We start from the raw sequence: 20,029 nt of genomic DNA, 5'->3' as shown, positions 1-20,029 counted from the left end.
AATCAGAAGATAGTTGGTGTTGCCGGAATTTCAAGGGGTCCTACTTGGCCAAGGTAGGACCTCACAAGGGAGAGGAATCCTTGTGAGCCTTAGATCACCTAGATCAGAACTGCACCAAGGGTAGTTTCTGGACTTTCAGCATCACCTGAAAACTCGCTTGATTCCTCCTACAGCAGAGATTCTGCAGTGGGTCTGGGGTGAGGCCTGAGAATGTACATTTTTGTGTTATTTGCTCTTATATACATAAAGTTTCAGAAACTCTGCTCTGGAGATCAAGTCTCTGTGGCCTAATTTTCTTTTTTTTTCAGATCTATCTCCTCCTCTCTATGTCTGCTTTTGCTCTGGTTGATGTCCTCATCTCTCCCTAGGCTAGTGCTTTATCATCATATGGAGATGCACTGGTGCATCATCAGTTATAACCATGCATGGCAAATGATTTGTTACCAATAGCTATTAAGTACTACAGATACTGAATTATTTACTTTTTAAAAGTTCAATATTCTACTTTATAACACTTCTACTCATTTTATTTATTTAAGCTTTCCTTAGAGAGAAAGAAAATACTAAAGTGAGTTAGCCTGTTGGGAATTACAGCCTATAGCCTGTTTTATACACATGGTATCCTAATAGGATCATGTCATGAACATGGACACAAAGTCAGACTGTAGGCACAAACTAAATGCAATGCCTTCCAGCTGGTGCATCTTTGGCTTATACTTCCTTTTATCCAGTGTTTTTCAGTTACAGTTGGCATTCCGGGAGGGGTAATTCTTTGTGATAGTGAATTACCTGTATTTTGCAGGAGCATTAGTATCTTTAGAACTTGCCTACTAAATGTCAGTGGCACTTCCCAGTCACTATGGCAACCACAATGATCCCACAGATGTTTCTAAATAGCCCCGAGCATGGCACATCTGCCCCTAGCTGCATGAATCCATTCTTCACAACAATCATCAGAGTTAACTTCCGAAGATGCAAATCTAATAACTTTGCTCCCAGTGACTCACAATTCTTCATCAGACTTCAAACTTCATCAGTTTTAAAATCAAGTCCCTGGTGACCTGGGTCTGTCTGCCTCTCCCTTAGCATTAATTCTCCTGATTTCTCCCATCCCACCCCCATCGTATGCTGTAGTAAATATATCAATTTTTCTTAACATCCTAAATCCCCTCCTCTCCTCATGCCTCTGCCCTTGACTCTTCTCTCTACCTGGCTGACTTCTTATGTGTCCTTCACAGCTCCAGTTAAGCAGACCGTGCATCTCCCTGAAGTCTAGGATCATCAGGGAAGGCTTTCTATAGGGCTACCCTTGCTTTATCACTGTACTCCTGGCAGTGCACTGCAGTTTGTTTACTTAGATCTTCATGTTTTTAGGATGATGGAGATATTCAGCATCTATCTATACTATGTACTACTGGGCTTCCCCAGTGGCTCAGTGGTTAAGAATCCACCTGCCAATGCAGGAGACCCGGATTTGATCCCTGGGTCAGGAAGATCCCCTGGAGAAGAAAATGGCTACCCACTCCAGTATTCTTACAGGAAAAATCCCATAGACAGAGAGGAGCCTGGTGGGCTACAGTCCATGGGGTCGCAAGAGTCAGACATGACTGAGTGACTAAACAACAATACCATGTATACCTGTCTAGGTTATGGTAGATGCACTAAAAATGTTTATTGAATGACCCATTTACTATATGCATATATCTAACCACTATGGTTTCTCCTGATTCCATAAGAATAGTAAAAATTCTAAGAATTCTTGTTTTGTGTCACTTACATAACCTTCCATGAGAAGCCAGAGTCCTGACAACTCATTATAACTGTCAGGAGCCACTCAGAATTGTTTGAAATCTCTTGGCTCTTAGGCAGGTTTTTTCTTTCTTTTTTTCTTTTTTTTGAATCCTGGGATTCTCAGGGAACACATGGCATAGAGGGAACAGGATAAATAGGTAAATGACTCTGGAACACTAGTGAATGTTCCCCTCTCACTCTCTCCCCAGCGTCCTAGCTGTGAGTGTCCTGACAGTTCATTCTTCTGACAGGGCTTAATGTTATGGGTCAAACTGTGTCCCTCCCCACAAGAAACCTAGGTTGAAGTCCTAACCACCAGTTCTCAGAATGTGACCTTACTTGGAAACAGGGTCCTTACAGAGGCAATCAAGTTAAAATGAGGTCAGTCATGTCCAACTCTGTGACCCCATGGACTGTAGCCTACTAGGATCCTCTTCGTGGGACTTTCCAGGCAAGAATACTGGAGTGGGTTGCCATACCCTCCTCTAGATCCTCCCAACCCAGAGTGGGTCCTAATCTGACTGATGTCCTCATAAAAATTTGGAAATTTGGACAATGACAGATACAGAGGGAAAATGATGTTAAAACAGAGAAAATGCCATGTGAAGGCAGAGAATTGTAGTGACACATCTACAAGCTAAGGAATGCCAAAGATTGCCAGTAAACCACCAGAAGCTGAGAAAAGGCAAGGAAGGATTCCCCTACAAGATTCAGAGGGAGTGCTACCCTGCCAACACCTTGATTTCAGACTTCTAGCCTTTAGAGCTGTGAGAGGTTACATTTCTGTTGTTTTAAGCCCCTCAGTTTGTGGACTGTGTTGCTGCAGCCCTAGGGAGCCCATGCATTTGGGGATGAATGAAGGGTGCGGTCACCACTCTGCTGCCAAACGCTCTCCCTGTCTCACTGGACACCCCCAAGGCTCCATGTGGCAAGTGCGTATGGTTCAAGACCAAGGCTGACTGTGTGAAAACTGCTGCCTCCAACCAGCTGATGGGGCTAATGGGGAGTTTATGGGTCCCACCTGGGCATGGAAAAGATTGATTTTTTCCGTGGCTTCCAGGAGCTCCTCCTCCGCCAGCCTGCGACTGCGCTCTGTCTGCTCCTGCAAGGACCTTAGCTCCTCGACTTCAGCCTGGAGAAGAGCATTGCGCCGCTCGGCCACCGCCACCTGCTCCTTCAGCTCGCTGTTCAGGCATGTGCTGTCATCCACCTGCACCTGCAGGTCCTGGGAGAGAAACTTGGGCCTGGGCATGGGTCCCTGGGAGTTTAGTGGGACCTGAGTTTGTGTGTGCACACTCAACAAAGTTAAACGTAACATAAACCTGTTAAACATAAGTACATATTAATGTGAGCCAATTGAATGTAAGGTCTCCTGAAGGACTAGATTTGGTGTCCTCACTTTTATTGTTGAACACAACCTGTTACTTGGCTTGCTCCCATAAGCAAAGGCGTCCCTGCCTCATCCCCATGTGACAATTGAAAATACCTTGATCTGGATCTGGAGCTGGCCCAGGGACTTGGTGGCCTCTGAAGCCTGCTGGCTGGCACAGCTAAGCTGGAGCTCCATCTGAGTGAGGTCCCCTTCCATGCTCCTCTTCAGCCGGGTAGCCTCAATTCTGCAACGAGCTTCAGAATCCAGACTCGACTGCAGGGAGTCAATAGCACACTGCTGCTTCCTCCTAATTTTAGAATAACATTCAGGGGGGAGATCATGCACCCAGGTTGAGAAAGGGTACCTGCTGTGTACACACAACAGTTTAGGAATCAGAGAAAAACTTAAAATTCAAGACAGATTCTATGTAATTAACAAAATGAGTCTAAAGGGTCTTCATTTGGAAAAGATGGAGGTTGAAGGGTTAGATCAGTGAGCATTTGTACATTGTATCAGAACAACTGTTTCCCACATCAACTCCCCAGAAAAATCAAGAAAATCACTAGTGGGCTTCCCTGGTGGCTCAGTGGTAAAGAATCTGCCTGCCAATGCAGGAGACACAGGTTCGATTCTTGGTTTGGTAGGATCCCACATGCTGCAGAGCAACTAAGCCTGTGCACCACAACAACTGAGCCTGTGCTCTACAGCCCACGTGCCGCTTCTACTGAAGCCCATGTGTCCTAGAGCCCATGCTCCACAACAAGAGAAGCCACCACAATGTGAAGCCTGCACACCACAACTAGAGTAGTCCCCACTCGCTGCAACTAGACAAAAGCCTGCACAGCAATGAAGACCCAGCATAGCCAAAAATAAAAATAAATACAATTTAAAAGAGAAAAGCACTAGAATCTTTTTGAGATTCCTGTGGGACAGACTTTGCCTTGTCTAAGACCTCCTCAAGGATAGTCTAAGGCAAATATCTGGATTCCCTATAGTGGCTAAGAGTGAAGGAAGGATGCTCTTTCAGATGGGCATAATATTTAACACTTTCAATAGTGAAACATGTTTGAAGACAGCAAGAAACAGTCATCCAGGTTGAAACAAGTCCTGCACCAGCAATCCTGCTGTAATGGCCTGTGACACCTAATTCTCCTAGAATAGCATGGTTACCTTTCTCCAGGAGTTTGGGAGTACAACTAAGGATAGGCTGAGAAAACCAACCACTGTGTGATATTGAATTACTTCAACATGCCTTTATAACATCCAATCTGAAACCATTTTTGCAAAGTACCAGAAGCGTACACAATAGATGTGTGTTCAGGAAGACAAAGAAAAAATATGGGGAACCCAGAGAAATCATTTCCCAACCCTCTTGCAGAAAGTCTGTGACCGTGTGACTGAATTCTGACCAAAGGATATGGACAAAAGTGTTTCCAAGCCTCACACATACAACTTTTTACTCATTATCCTGTGCTCTCTTCCCCATCAATGGCAAACTTGATGGCCATACATGAACCATCTGGCATCAAAAGATGGAAGGAACCTGAGTTCTTGAATGACTTGGAACAATAGTGGCCCACTCTCCATCCTACCCCACATTGGACTCTGACACAAAGCAAAAATACACTTTTAAGCCATTGAGATTGGGTGGTTGTGAGTTAGGACAATGTAACTGTTATAACTAACACAGGCCCTGTTAAGCTCACCCTATGAAGCAGGGCCTAATACTAGACAGATAAGACATACTCATAGAGTCTATCAGCCCAAATAGCGGACACATACTCATTTTGAGTCAGAATTAGGTTCCACACTGAATTATCGCTGAGCCTGTGTTCTGAGCTCCGTGGCCAATCAGGAAGACACACAGCCTGCAGAGGAGGAAGAGTGTGGTCAGAGTTTTCAACTAGGTGACAGGTGGAGGTGCCACTTTTCATGACCACACTTCACCCCATTGGTGGATGGGGCGTTCAGAAGTAATTACACAAATGTATGAGAAAAAACTTTCTGGTCCCAGAGCCCAGAATTAGCACATCTTCTCTGCCTCCACATGCTGTGGTCAGCCTCTCCTGCCTGCCTTTAGGTCCTGGGCTTTTGTTTGGCTGCCAGAAGAGGATCCCACAGGGATGCCAGCATATAAAGTCACTAGAGACTATTATGACTGAATTGTGTCTCTCTCCCCACCCCAACCAAACTCATATGTTGAAGCCCTAAACCCCAGTACCTCAGAATGCAAGTGTATTTGGAGACAAGGCCTTTAAAGAGGTGATTAAGTTAAGTGAGGCCCTTAGGGTGGTCCTAATCCAATCTGACTGATATCCTTAGAAGAACAGGAAATGTGGACACAGACAGAAACTTTAGGGATGGGTGTGCACAGAGAAAAGAAAATGTGAGGATCCAGCAAACCAAGGAGAGAGGTCTCAGGGGGAACATCTTGATCTTGAACCTCCAACCTCCAGAAATGTGAGAAAATAAATTTCTGCTATTTAAGCCACCCAGTCTATTTTGTGATGGCAGCCCTAGCCCACAAGTACTACAGGGACACACACTCTACATCACTGCAAGCTTTGAGACACTGCTCTGTCTTACATAAGGAAACTCATTTTTGCTGAACTGATTCTACTTATGCAGAAACACTAAAGCATCACTAGGCTGGTGTCAAAATCCTCTGTACAGAGATATAATCTACTTAAGCAGACAAAATGGATGTTTCAACTGTACTTTTTCCACAGTTGTTTATGCAACTTCATGAGTACCTACAGACAAGTAGAAAGTGCTATGGTTTAAGAAGCTTCTATATAATACAGGCCTGGAGAATTGCCACTAAACAATCAGCACATTCCATGCAGAGTCAAGAAATCTTTCAAATGAAAACTCCTCAAGCACATTTATTTTTAAAGAAAAATGAAGCAGTCAGGACCAAGGCAATATAGTAAAAGTTCCTTTTCTTTTTTCCCCAACATGTGAAATATTATTTGAGGAAATAAAACAAATGCAAACAAAATCAGAATAAAAACTTAAATTTTGAAAAAGCTAAGGATTTTAAACTGTTAATTCAATCAGTAATATTTTTCTCTTGCAATGTTGCTCATCTATATCACAGAAATGAAAGATTTTCCTTAATTCTAATACATATGATTCAGTTTTAAAATGATTAACAAGATATTTTGCTAACTAAATGCCATGCCTGAGTTTGAGATCCTACATCTTGAAGTTGTGCTAAAATATTTTACTTTGACATGAGAAGAAATGTAAACATATTCTTCTGGAAGAGACTCAGACAATAAAAGAAATTAAGTTGGATAGTACATGTAGATGAAGACCATGTGGCAAAGTTCGGTATTACTGAATTCAGAGGAGTGAACCATGTGGAAGGAAAAGATGATGGATCATTACCAGGAACCTGAGGCCACAGGCCAGGGGTGAGCTAACAAATTTGGCCATGTCATTTGATCTCTTATCATCTATGGCTGCTTTCAAGACACGGTTGCAGGCTTGAGTAGCTGCAACTGAGACTCTATGGTCCACAAAGCCAAAAATATTTACCATCTGATGCCATAAAGAAAAAGCTTGCCTAACCCTTCCATAGATGATCAAAGCAAAGCAAACAAATGCATTTTGATAGGGTAGGGAATTTTGGTGCCTCACTCCCCGAAACTCCTTCCCCAGCACCTCTCTGGGTGTGTCTGGGGAGAGCAGAATGCATGCTGGGACACCCCAGTTTTGGACCACTGGGAAGCCCCCACACATTTCAGCATTTTCATGAATACCCTGAGTTGGGAGGGGGATGTACATAGCCAGTGGCTCTGGAAGATTCAGGACACATACCTAACTTATTTTCAACCCCAGCTGGGGCCTTGCAGCAGGGCCTGACTTAGATGGCAGTCACAGCCGCCAGTTGGCCTTCAAGCTGGCCGTGGACATCACTCTTGCTTTCCTGGTAGAGGAGGGCGAAGATCAAAGCCCCTCCTTCCATCAGTGACTGCATCATCACCCCTCTAACTCTAGCTCTGCTAATTACAACATTTGTAAGGAAACAAAAAAGCCCTATAGATTCATAAAAGTTTGGGAAGCCCTATCTAGAATAGCAGACACAGCATGTTGCCAACATGAAATGCTCAATAACTATGGAACAAGTGAAACATACAACCCACATACGAGCCACTCATTCTTTCACCCCAACAGGCTTCCAGCCCAGCTCACACAGGATCAGCCCTCACCTAATGGAAGAACAGTGGGCTGGGAGGCAGAGAATCAGTGAAGTGAATGAATTACCAGAGTTTGCAGCCCTACCAAGGTTTTTGCCTTTGCCTCTGAGTCTCTCTCCTGTACTCCTGGTCCCTTCAGCATCCTGATTCCTATGTCCTAGGCCTCCTTCAGTTTCTATGGAGTTATCCAAGGATTATGTGAAATAGGACATTGAGCCTCATCTTTTCCTCAGGCAATATTTCCCTTGAGTTCTAGATTTTACCTGGCTTATCCCTGATAGCTCAAAATCCTATGTTTTGCTAGTATTTCCCCCTGGTGTTCTCTTCAGTTTCCTTAAGATCCCTTCCTCTCCTAGCCCTGAAGTCAGATTAGATCCCTTGATTAAACCAAGGGTTTCTGATGCAATCTCCACTGGCATGGGGCACTCAGACAGAAAGGGTCTACAAGGTACTTGTGATATTTTGTTAAGATATACTCTTTCCTTTCCGGATGCACCTATTACAGTTATTATGAATCATTAACTAAAACTCATGAAGAGCTCACTCCTCCCTCCAGCCCGCCCTTCTTTTTTCAGCCCCTTGACAGCTCCTGCCTCATCTTCAATTCTTTCTTCTCCCAGCCCTAGCTGTTTGGATCTCCAACTTCCTTTGCACTAAAATTATTATAATTGGTGAACAGCTCTTTCTACGACATTCAGAGGTACCTGACAAGATGCAGACTCTCTGAGGATTCATTTTTTCTTAGCTGGGTTTATTAATAGGCACAGGTTTGACGTTACCTGAAACGAGTTTTTTTTTTTTTTTTTTTTAATGGTACAAGGAGACATTCGTTTTTGTTCCTCGTGGAAGGAAGTAGGGCAAATATCAAGGCCCAATGTTTTTGCCCTTTATCAAAAAAAGTCTTTTAGGCACAGCCTCTTAAGTAGACCAGATTTCATCCCCACCGTCAGTCCTATAGAGGAAAGTGCCGGTGAGTGAGAGCAAAGATAACTCAAAGCACACAGAGGACCAAATTTGGCTTGACACCCTCATTAAAAAGATGACCCCCATGGGAGTTTTGTCTGAAGATGGGCTATGGGGAAGAGGCCAGTTTAACTGCACATGGTGACCTTTCTCTTAATGGCTTAACAAACACGTTGAAAGGAAATTGCCAGTTGAACCTCAGACTCAAAAATGTTTTTCCTTGCTGACATATGGCACTGACTTAAGGGAACAGATCAGATGGATAATACAATCATAGCTAATTCCATGTGTTTATAATGGTGCCTTTGATCTATAGAGTGTGAAGTGCTTTGCCAACATCGGCTTACTGATCTTCCTCACCACCTTCTGTGACATGGATGGGGCTGCTTTCATCCCCTCACTTCACTGAGAAGCTAAGAAGTGAGATGTCTAAAATCATCAGCTTGTTATGATGAAGCTAAGAAAAGATCCTGCATCCCAGGATTCCTATTTAATTCAGTTTCCTGACTATTAAGACTCAGCTGCTTCAACAGGGATTCAATAAGCAGCTTAGCTCTTGGCTTCAGCCCCTCTCCAGACAAATGGCTACAGGTACAGGCAGGGGGAGGAGGAAATTTCACTCTGATCTGACATTAATTTTAATGTCCAGCATCACTTTTTTTTTTTTTGGTTTTTATCCTTCACTGTTCAGCATTATCAGTCAGTGTCTTGAACACTCAAGAAAGAAGCTTGTTGTAGGGAGACCCAGGCAGTATACACAGCCCTTGACCACATACTTTGGCTTTTTTTGGTGTATTATCTTGAGTTTTGTATGCAAGAAGAAGCTGCTTGAATAAGAAAATGATAAGCATTAATAGTAATCATGTTAGAGATATTCCTTTATACTAACAGTGCTGTGCTGACTAGGAAGAGTCTAGTGTTGGGTCAGACCAGCTGTCTCTGCGCTAATATTCCAACAAAGGTTATAAAAGTAGCCAAACACAATGAATCCTTGTTCAGTTAAGGATCCTGAAATATGTAACTGTTGCTCATCAAAATAATTGTACATACCTAAAATTTTCTATTTCTTCATCTTTCTCTGAAAGCTTCCTTTCAAGTTCTGCTTTAGTTTCGGAGAGCTCAAGCTGCAAACGAAGAACCTTGCTTTCATTACGCTCCAGAGCTCCCTGAAATACACAAATAAAAAGCACAAAATTAAGCCCACTTTTGGACAAAAGTATTTTTTTCTCTAAATATATGTCACTAATGGAGCTCTCTTTAGAATTGCTAGGAATAATCTAAGTTCAAATCAGGTCCCTGAAGATTGGGACAGGATAAGAGACAAGTGATTACCTTTCTTTGTCATGTTACTTATAGCTCTGACATTCGGAGGGCTTTCAGCTGTAGTTCAAGAACTAGAATCTCAAGCCTTTTTTTTAAATAGAAATTTCAATCTTGTCTGTGACTACATTTCAATTTTTAAGTTTATTACTCTAGACTTTTTTTTAGTGGTTCCATCTTTAGGATGAATCAATAAAAGTATGAAAGCTAAAACAAGGAAGGTGATAACTCCTACCTGGAAACTTCAATTTTGAACATCACAGAGGGATAGAGAAAAAGTTGAAAGCATTCGGGGAGCAAGAAACAGGAGAGTGCTCAAATAAAGGAAACTGGGGTATACCTGACACGTAATGCTTGGTGTGAGCCATTATTATCATAACTATTACTATTACTTCAAATGGATTGCTCTGACAGGCAGGGAGGTCTGCTCCTTTGAATGTTTAAATATAGGCAAGGCAATTACTTCCAGGAGTGTTATAAAGGTGTTTCAAGTTGAAAAGAGTAGGTCTGATTAAATTTGAAAGTCTGTTCCATAGATAAAATTTCATATAGAAGAAGAAACAAACAGAACACTTGGAGGTGACAGAGGAGGATGTTTATAAAGGGGACAAGAGGTGACAACAATCTATTGGTCAGTTAACCACTGGAAGACAGTCCTGAGGGCAGAAGTCACTTTTATAGCCTCTTCTGAGGAGTGCTTAGCACATAATATTAAAAGTGGAAAGTAAAAATCAAGTAGCAGTTTCAAAATAAAAATAAGAAAGATGTTGGGAATTTAATATGGCTTACAGCCTTGCTGCTGTTCTATCAATACTAACTTCAATATAAAAGAAAATTTTAAAAATGCTTGGGTAGCAATTTCCTCTGAGGGAATGTTGCCCTTCCTTCCAGGGGAAACTGTCACCGAGAAAGTGAATCTTTGAAGGTGACCTGCAATAGTTTGAGCTTTGTGACTTCAAAAATAATCTGATAATGTTTTTCATTAAGGCTCACCCAGAAAAATAAATAACCCAGTTTTACAAATACATGTCCAAGTTGATGAAGTATTTATGGATGCAGGTGAAGACAAAACTTGAGAAAATATGAATAGAATATAACGCCATCTAGTGCTACTAAATGGTATGAACACTGTGGCCTTAACCATCTCCCTTCATTGTGCCAGTCAATTTAATGAAAAAGACTTCTACATGTTATGTAGGACTAAAATTAACCCTGCCCAATCATAGCTCTCATTGGCTTCTCACGTTGCTTGAAATTTCTACTGTAAAAGTTACTTTTGGAGGTTAAGGTAGTGGCTTTACAAAGTTCTTAGCCAAGGTGGCTGGAAAACCAAAGGAAACAAGTAAATGAAACAAAGTTCAACCACTTTATCAGGGGACACCACACTGCCAACTGAAAGGATTCTATATAAAATGTAGATTCTCAGAAAACAATTTGTGTAAAAAGGCAAGTGCTCTGTCAAGAGCCATCCAGTTGACCCATCTGCCTGGCAGATTTCTTACAGAAATGTGATGGTGAGATAAATTGACATTGCTTGACATAGAGCAATCCTTTGGGGTCTCATTTTTTCATTACAGCACCCTTCAAAAGGCCTATGCCTGAAACTGACCGCTGTGCCTTTTTAAAACTGATTGTCTCTGTTGGAGAGTAAATGGATGAGGTGTGCATTTTTTTTTTTATAAATTGATTTATTTTAGTTGGGGGCTAATTACTTTACAATATTGTAGTAGTTTTTGCCATACATTGACATGAATCAGCCATGGGTTTACATGTGTTCCCCTTCCTGGACCCCCCACCCACCTCCCTCCCCATCCCATCCCTCTGGGTCATCCCATTGCCCCGGCCCTGAGCCCTCGTCTCATGCATCGAACATGGAATGGTGTTCTGTTTCACATATGATAATATACATGTTTCAATGCTATTCTCCCAGACCGTCCCACCCTCACCTTCTCCCTCAGAGTCCATAAGACTGTTCTATGCATCTGTGTCTCTTATTCTGTCTCGAATATAAGGTTATCGTTACCATCTTTCAAACTCCGTATATATGCATTAGTATACTGTATTGGTGTTTTTCTTTCTGGCTTACTTCACTCTGTATAATGGGCTCCAGTTTCATCCATCTGAATGCACCTGATGCTTGGTCAAAGGGTGGGTTAAGAAAATGCAATTCAACTGTGAGAACAGAAGCTTTGTAGGCCTTGTTAACTACTTAATGACCATGACAGGATAATTTCCTTCTGAGTTCAGCCTCTTTGGCAAAAAGGTTTTCTCGGGGGTCCTTTCAATCACTAGCTAGCACATGCCTAGGGATAAAGCCAGACATTCTTCCTGAACTTTTAATCCATAACACTGAAAACACTTCTATCAAACAACCTGCACAAAGATGAGCTTTCAGCAACAAATGAGAATAAAGCAAATGAGAACACTGCTTTGAGTTCATTTTTAAAACTACTCAAAGTTTTTTGGAAAAAAAAAAAAAGGTTTTGACTGATTTCATTTAAAGAGAGGGTCAGGTATGAGGATATTTAGTTATGAAACATCCAACAAATATTTATTGAACTTCTCCTATACACCAGACAATGTTCTAGTCCAGTGCCTCTCAAATGTTAGGGTAAATATGAACCACGCAGGAATCTTGTTAAAATGCAGATTCTGATTCAACAGAGCTGGGGAGAGAGCTGAGAGTCTGAATTTCTAACAAGCTCCCCAGTGATGCCCGTGCAACTGGTCCCCAGCCCACTTTTAGAGCAGTGAGGGCCTAGGTACTGGGGAAAAGTCAGGGAACAAGATACACATGGTTCCTGTTTTCCTTACAGTCAACAGTCTTCATCACAATTGTTTATCCTGTTCTCTGAGCCTCAATTTCCTCATTTGCACAATGAGAACAACAGTCTGCTAGGGTGATTACATAAAATAGCGCATACAAAGCACTTGGCACAGTTCCAATCATGCAGTTAAGCCTTAAGTGTCATTGTGATGGTGGTGTTATTAGAATGCAGATCTTCTGCACTGTCACAATGATAAAAGCCTTCTTTGCTCCCCAGAGGTAATACCTCAGCCTCTTCCAATGCCATCTGAACTTCACTCTTTTCTTGTTCAATCTGTTTCTTGACCTTTTCCATTTTACTTAAGTTCTTCTTTCCTTCTCTCACCTGATTTGTCAGATTAGAAATCTCCTCTGGAGAGGAAAGAAAGACAAAGTTAGTGAAAGGAACCAGTCTCAGACCCATGCTATCAGGCATGACAGACTGTTTTGGAAGGCCAGCTGGGACCTTTGTCATGCCATCCTTGGTAACTTGATGACAAGGCCACTGCTGGCATTATGGGATCTTCGTTTGAATTTGAAAAAATGAATACCTTTTCAATATATTCTTTTAGAATCTGCCAGAAAGTTGTCTACAACCACTGGTGAGAATGGTGCTTCTTAGAATATTTGCATCAAACAATCTGTGCAACTGTACATGCCAATCCACTTGTCAGAGCCACACCAGATATTGCCTGGTGGGGCTCTAGGACACAGACCTGGAATCATTATTTCAGTGGAAGAGCTTAGCTATCAACACCAATAATGGTGGCTGTTGTGACAGCAGTTGCAACACCAGGATGGGAACTTATAGCGTGTCATTGTCTGCCAGGAGCCAACGCATGAACCCTCTCATGAATACAAGCCTTTGACAGAGCAAGGCATCCAGAAGTGATAAAACGTCCACCACCGGACACTGTTACTGTTGGTTCTGCCTGTTCATTAAGGAAGCCTCTGGAACCTAAGAGGAGCAGAGCAGGGCCAAGTGCTCTGGGAATTACCCACAGTCCAGAGGCAGTGGAAGGCGTTCAAGAGCCTGACTGCTGCCCTGGCTCTGAGGATACCTAGCTTATGACAGGATGGGACAAGAATTTTTAAGTTACAAAAACAAACCCATTAGATGATAATTCTCATGTGGATAACAGGTTCTTGTCTGATATAGCCTGTCCAGAAGACAGGCTCCCAAGAGAAAACTCAAGGCAGTGATTCTCTACCCTGACCACATCTTAGAATTACTTGGGAGAGCTTCTGAAAAACACTTCTGCCCAAGCTCCACCCCAGACCAAGTGAGGTCTCCATTTGTATTTCTGGGAACTTACTAGAAATACAAATTCTCAGACCCCCTCCTAGACTTACTGGATCAGAAACTCTGAGGGAGGGGCCCAGCCAACTGGGTTTTAACAAGCCTTCTGGGTGCTTCTGACACTATCAAAGTTTTCTAACTGTTCCAGCACCCCTCACAGGCCCAGTCAGTGAACTGATCGTGGAATGCATAGATCAACAGAGAAAGCAGGTTTTATTTATGTCTCCAATAGTAATGAACTTATTCCCAGGGCACCTCAGGATTATAACACATGTCACTGTTGGTGCTGCTATAAATTGGCAACCCTCTTTGAAGGGCTGCTTGGCAGTATTTTAAAAATTCATTCCTTTAACCCAGCAATTTCATTTCTAGGACTTTACCTTACTGAAATATTTGTACATGTCCACAAATATATGTACAGGGATGTACAATATAGGATTATTTATAATTGTGGAAAACTGTATCTAAAATGAATAAGGTCTATTGAAATGTGTTAATTATCCTTATCATAAACACTCTGTTGCTAATAACAATCACATGGTAGGCCTCCAGGTACAGGCACGGTGGCAAAGCCCATAGTTAAGTACGTATGTGCCAGAATCAAGCTGCTGCTGCTGCTAAGTCGCTTCAGTCGTGTCCGACTCTGTGCGACCCCATAGACAGCAGCCCACCAGGCTCCGTCGTCCCTGGGATTCTCCAGGCAAGAATACTGGAGTGGGTTGCCATTTCCTTCTCCAGTGCATGAAAGGGAAAAGTGAAAGTGAAGTCGCTCAGTCGTGTCTGACTTTTAGCGACCCCATGGACTGTAGCCTACCAGGCTTCTCCGTCCATGGGATTTTCCAGGCAAGAGTACTGAAGTGGGGTGCCATTGCCTTCTCCGAGAATCAAGCTGGCTGGGCTCAAATCTCAGATCAGCTACTTAGCAAATGTGAATTTGGCCAAGTTCTTAACCTTAAATGACTCAATCTAATCTGCATTTTACAGATAGAGAAACTAACTCATAAGATTGTTCTGAGAACTTAAATAATGAATACTTGTATAAAGAACAGTGCCTGGCACACAGGATGGGCTTTTGAAGTATTTGTTAAATAAGAAAATATATTAATAAATTTTTAAAAGGTACAGAATAATCTGCAATTTAAGTAAAAAAAATACTTGCCTGCATATATGCATGGAAAATCTTGGTAAGGCTAGAGATATAAAGAAATTCTTAATACGCTTACTTTACTGCGGGGAATTGGGGCTGCAGGTAGGAAGGTAGTCTTATTTTTAGAACTCATTTAATGAAAACAGTATCCGTCATTAAAAAAAAAAAATCCAAAGGAAGTATTAAAAATAGCAAAGTTAAGACCCCGAGCAGGGCTGTGAAGATGCTGAGCCGTCTATGCTGGAGGCGGCAGCCGAGTCCTCCGCAAGTGCACTCCTGGTGCCCGCTGACTTTTCAGCACAACGTACCTTTCAGGTGCTTGTTCTCCCTCCGCAGGGCCTCCTGGCTCATGGTGCCCTCCTCGTAGGTGTGCCTGAGCTCCAGGAGCTGGATGCTGAGGGCGCGGGCCTCCTTTTTCGAGGCATCCAGCATTGCCTGGGACTCCTCGTGCTTCCGCCTCCAGTCGTCCAGGCGCTTGTCAAAATGCTGCTGCTTCTGGTTGAGCGCGGCAGCCGCAGACCGCGCCTGCCCGAGGTCAGACAGGGTGTCCCCGAGCTCAAGCTGCAGTCGGAGCCTGGCCCTCTCCAGGGAGGCGTTTCTGGCATTGGCCACCCCCATGGCTTCAGCAGCCTCCTGCAACTGAAGTGCCAGCTTCTTCCTGAGAAGAGGAGGCCCAAAGGGCGAGTGAAGCCACAACTCTCATCCAGTGTTTCCTTATTAAACACAGCGCTGTGGTACAAATAGGGGAGCCCCGGAGGTTGGCTTCATAGTATGAAGGGAAGTAACTTGTGTCTAAAAAAGACCTCCTTGTGTCTGTAGAACCCAGATGTCTGCTGACCACCACCCTCTGGCTCCTGTGTCCACAGGTCCTTTATGTTCCCCCACCCTTTGGAAACCTGGACTTGAGACTCAGAATCTCTGAATCCCTGTATCTGCTTCCCCTGAACCTTAAATCAGAAATACAGACATTATCCAGGACAAGAAATGGGAATAAGAGGAACATAGTACTGAACACCCAGCAGTAAGCAACTGTTAAAAGTTTTGGGCACGTCTAGTCTCTGAAGCAGAGAAGGCAATGGCACCCCACTCTAGTACTCTTGCCTGGAAAATCCCATGGACGGAGGAGCCTGGTGGGCTGCCATCTATGGGGTCTCACAGAGTCGGACACAACTGAAGCGACTTAGCAGCAGCAGCAGCAGCAGCAGTCTCTGAAGAGTTCCTTGGCTACCTTGCTTGCAGGGAGCCTTCTTCAGCTCTCTCCTGGTCACTGTCTCCCCCTCTCACCATGTGACTTTTAAATATGCCAAAATTCTCTCTTCTCTGAATTTCTTTTCCAACTGGGCTCCTCTTCCCCACTGTATATACCCACATCCATCCCAGCGGTATGCTCACTTATCAGGTCCCGCTGCTGTTGGGGGTACTTCAGCCTCTGTCTGTCCTCCCTTCAGCATACTCTGAGATGCAGCAGCTTATTAAAATGCTTCCCTTCCACCACACTTACAATGCAGTGCTCTTATGCTCCCTAATGGATGCAGTGTGTTCTCTTGTTCACATCTCCTGCAGGGACACTGGTAGTTCCATTCTTACTCATTCATCACACCTCTTAGATGAAAGGTGTTTGTATGTACCAAAGCTTTTTCCAATCTACTGTTATTAAGCAGAAAATGGTCCTCAGGAATTAATATGTGCCACATAACTAACCCAACAGAGCAATGTGGTCATAAAGCCCCCTTTAGGTAGAATCCTGTAAAAACCAATCTGTGCTCAGTGTCCAGGAAGGACCTGGGCTCTAATAACTACTCCTTGCTCACTGGCTTTCTAGCCATAGTCACTTCATGTCTTTGCTTCGTTCTTCTTAACTGTTAAGAAAAGACTCTGATGTACTGCATGGTGACTATTGTTGATAATACTGTATTATATATGTGAGAGTTGCTATGAGAATAGAGCTTTAATTTTCTCACCATAACAACAACAACAACAACAAATTGGTAATTCTGTGGGGTAAAGGAGGTGTTAACCAACCATACTGTGGTAAAGATTTCACAATATGTGCATATTTCAAATTATTATATTGTACACCTTAACTGTACATCCTACATATGTCAATCATATTTCTATAAAGCTGGATAAAAAATAGGAGATTCTGATGTTCTATCCCGCCTAAAACAAGAATCTTGTAAAATAATTACACATATGTTAACTACTTTAGAAATGCTTAACTGGAACCAGAAAACAGGAATTTTACTTTGGGTGACCAACAGCTGAGGGACTGAGGCGTTTACCAGGACACAGGGCTTCAGTTCAGTCACTCAGTCGTGTCCGACTCTTTGCGACCCCATGAACTGCAGCACGCCAGGCCTCCCTGTCCATCACCAACTCCCGGAGTCTACCCAAACCCATGTTCATCGAGTCGGTGATGCCATCCAACCATCTCATCCTCTGTCGTCCCCTTCTCCTCCCGCCCTCAATCCTACCCAGCATTAGGGTCTTTTCCAATGAGTCAACCCTTCGCATGAGGTGGCCAAAGTATTGGAGTTTCAGCTTCAACATCAGACCTTCCAATGAACACCCAGGATTGATCTCTTTTAGGATGGATTGATTGGATCTCCTTGCAGTCCAAGGGACTCTCAAGAGTTTTCTCCAACACCACAGTTCAAAAGCATCAATTCTTCGGCGCTCAGCTTTCTTCACCGTCCAACTCTCACATCCATACATGACCACTGGAAAAACCATAGCCTTGACTAGACGGACTTTTGTTGGCAAAGTAATGTCTCTGCTTTTAAATATGCTATCTAGGTTGGCCATAACCTTCCTTCCAAGAAGTAAGCGTCTTTTAATTTCATGGCTGCAGTCACCATCAGCAGTGATTCTGGAGCCCAAAAAAATAAAGTCTGACACTGTTTCCACTGTTTCCCCATCTATTTCCCATGGAGTGATGGGACCAGATGCCATGATCTTAGTTTTCTGAACGTTGAGCTTTAAGCCAACTTTTTCACTCTCCTCCTTCACCTTCATCAAGAGGCTCTTTAGTTCTTCTTCACTCTCTGCCATAAGGGTGGTGTCATCCGCATATCTGAGGTTATTGATATTTCTCCCGGCAGTCTTGATTCCAGCTTGTGTTTCTTCCAGCCCAGCGTTTCTCATGATGTACTCTGTATATAAGTTAAATAAGCAGGGTGACAATATACAGCCTTGACGGACTCCTTTTCCTATTTGGAACCAGTCTGTTGTTCCATGTCCAGTTCTAACTGTTGCTTCCTGACCTGCATACAGGTTTCTCAAGAGACAGGTCAAATGGTCTGGTATTCCCATCTCTTTCAGAATTTTCCACAGTTTATTGTGATCCACACAGTCAAAGGCTTTGGCATAGTCAATAAAGCAGAAATAGATGTTTTTCTGGAACTCTCTTGCTTTTTCGATGATCCAGCGGATATTGGCAATTTGATCTCTGGTTCCTCTGCCTTTTCTAAAACCAGCTTGAACATCTGGAAGTTCACGGTTCACGTATTGCTGAAGCCTGGCTTGGAGAATTTTGAGCATTACTTTACTAGCATGTGAGATGAGTGCAATTGTGCGGTAGTTTGAGCATTCTTTGGCATTGCCTTTCTTTGGGATTGGAACGAAGACTGACCTCTTCCAGTCCTGTGGCCACTGCTGAGTTTTCCAAATTTGCTGGCATATCGAGTGCAGCACTTTCACAGCATCACCTTTAAGGATTTGAAATAGCTCAACTGGATTTCCATCACCTCCACTAGCTTTGTTCATAGTGATGCTTTCTAAGGCCCACTTGACTTCACATTCCAGGATGTCTGGCTCTAGGTGAGTGATCACACCATAGTGATTATCTGGGTCGTGAAGATCTTTTTTGTACAGTTCTTCTGTGTATTCTTTCCACCTCTTCTTAATATCTTCTGCTTCTGTTAGGTCCATACCATTTCTGTCCTTTATTGAGCCTATCTTTGCATGAAGGACACAGGGCTATCAGGGCTCAAATCAGGCAAATCCAGGGCAAACTGGACAACTGATCACCTCATTTGACTGATAATGTTTTTCTACATTTACTGCCAACTGCCATTTTGCTCTTTAACTTGCCAACCATAAGCACGTACATGGTTGCCTAGAATATGCAAGAAGATGTGGGAGAAGAAGAAATCAAATCCTCTCCTTAGGGAAACTCAGAGCTCAGAGGCACTAAATGGGCTCCCAGGGGAGCTTGATTCCACTAAACTAACTCATCTTGTGAACCCAAGCCTGGAAATCTAAGCAGACAGATCTTCAACTTTCCAATTTAAAACAAAAAAATACAATCCTAGATTTTTTTTGTAATTCCACCTCCCTGTCCCTGAGGGGACTTAGAGGCAAAGCATAATAGAGACAATGCTTTATTTATTTGATGTTTAAAGCAAAAAAAAGTCTTCAGATATAATCACATTTGCCATTTCTCTCTAGTTGTCTTGGACTATAAGACCATGATTTGTTAGTTCAAACAAATCCATGTGGTCACAAGTAATCCACATACTTTCTCTTTTCTGTCTCTCTCTTAGAAACCTTCAGACAGAATGATTGGTAGACACTTTCACTGGAATTCTTCAATTAGGAAAAAAAAAATCTTAACTTTAGAAGCAAATGCCATATTTTGGATATGAGGAGCCATTTCAGTTCAAGGCCCCACTTTTCTGTGGTCCCGGGTTTTGAACACATTCATCATGGGTATTTTTAGTATCTGTCATCACAAAGCCCTTTTTAAGTTATTGTGGCTACAGAGACAGATCTCTTGGTATCCCCCCTTTACGGACAGAACACAGCAGCTGTTCAGCACATGCACAGCAATGTCTTTCAAAGATTTGGGTAAAGAACTGAAAAATAATATATTTGGTTGACACTAAAGAGAAACGTATTGATCTGCCCTGGATTTTTGCCAAGCTACCAAGCCAGGGACATACTATTTTGAGTCAACCTTTAACGATGGTTTGACACTGTCTCTCAAAGACACAGTCCTTTGACCTCTGAGCAAAAAGCTTTAGAACTATATCCTGGGACTAAGTCTTAATTCATGTAGGCCCCAAACTTCTGTAGTTCCCGGAAGAACTTCTAAAGCCTATGTGTAGTGTTGGCTATAAAACCC

At 42.8% G+C, this 20,029-nt stretch overlaps 2 protein-coding genes across 7 annotated transcripts in view; one reads left to right on the top strand and one right to left on the bottom strand.

Annotated features, from left to right (window-relative positions):
- The window catches only part of MYH15 (myosin heavy chain 15), a 176,419-nt gene that overhangs the window by 15,313 nt on the left and 141,077 nt on the right, over nt 1–20,029 (bottom strand). The window contains exons 33-37 of the mRNA XM_081572251.1: nt 15,213–15,562; nt 12,705–12,829; nt 9,382–9,497; nt 3,278–3,470; nt 2,813–3,016 (exon numbers count right to left, since the gene is read on the bottom strand). Coding sequence (XP_081428377.1) covers nt 2,813–3,016; nt 3,278–3,470; nt 9,382–9,497; nt 12,705–12,829; nt 15,213–15,562 — 988 coding nt within the window. The remainder of the gene's footprint in view (nt 1–2,812; nt 3,017–3,277; nt 3,471–9,381; nt 9,498–12,704; nt 12,830–15,212; nt 15,563–20,029) is intronic.
- Nucleotides 1–20,029, top strand: part of HHLA2 (HHLA2 member of B7 family) — a 227,471-nt gene that overhangs the window by 149,997 nt on the left and 57,445 nt on the right. For 5 of the 6 annotated variants that reach the window (XR_014077518.1, XR_014077517.1, XR_014077512.1 and 2 more), the window contains one exon: nt 2,852–3,157. The exons of the other annotated variant lie outside the window; for it this stretch is intronic. The gene's annotated coding sequence lies outside the window, so the exon portion shown is untranslated. Of the gene's footprint in view, nt 1–2,851; nt 3,158–20,029 lie in introns of those variants that run through there. 6 annotated transcript variants of the gene reach the window in all.

The sequence above is a fragment of the Giraffa tippelskirchi genome, chromosome 2 (genome assembly GCF_054371585.1).
Source record: "Giraffa tippelskirchi isolate mGirTip1 chromosome 2, T2T-mGirTip1v1.2.pri, whole genome shotgun sequence".
Taxonomy (NCBI): domain Eukaryota; kingdom Metazoa; phylum Chordata; class Mammalia; order Artiodactyla; family Giraffidae; genus Giraffa; species Giraffa tippelskirchi.
The sequence above is the reverse complement of the archived record's forward strand: the minus strand, read 5'-3'. Positions and strand labels throughout refer to the sequence as shown.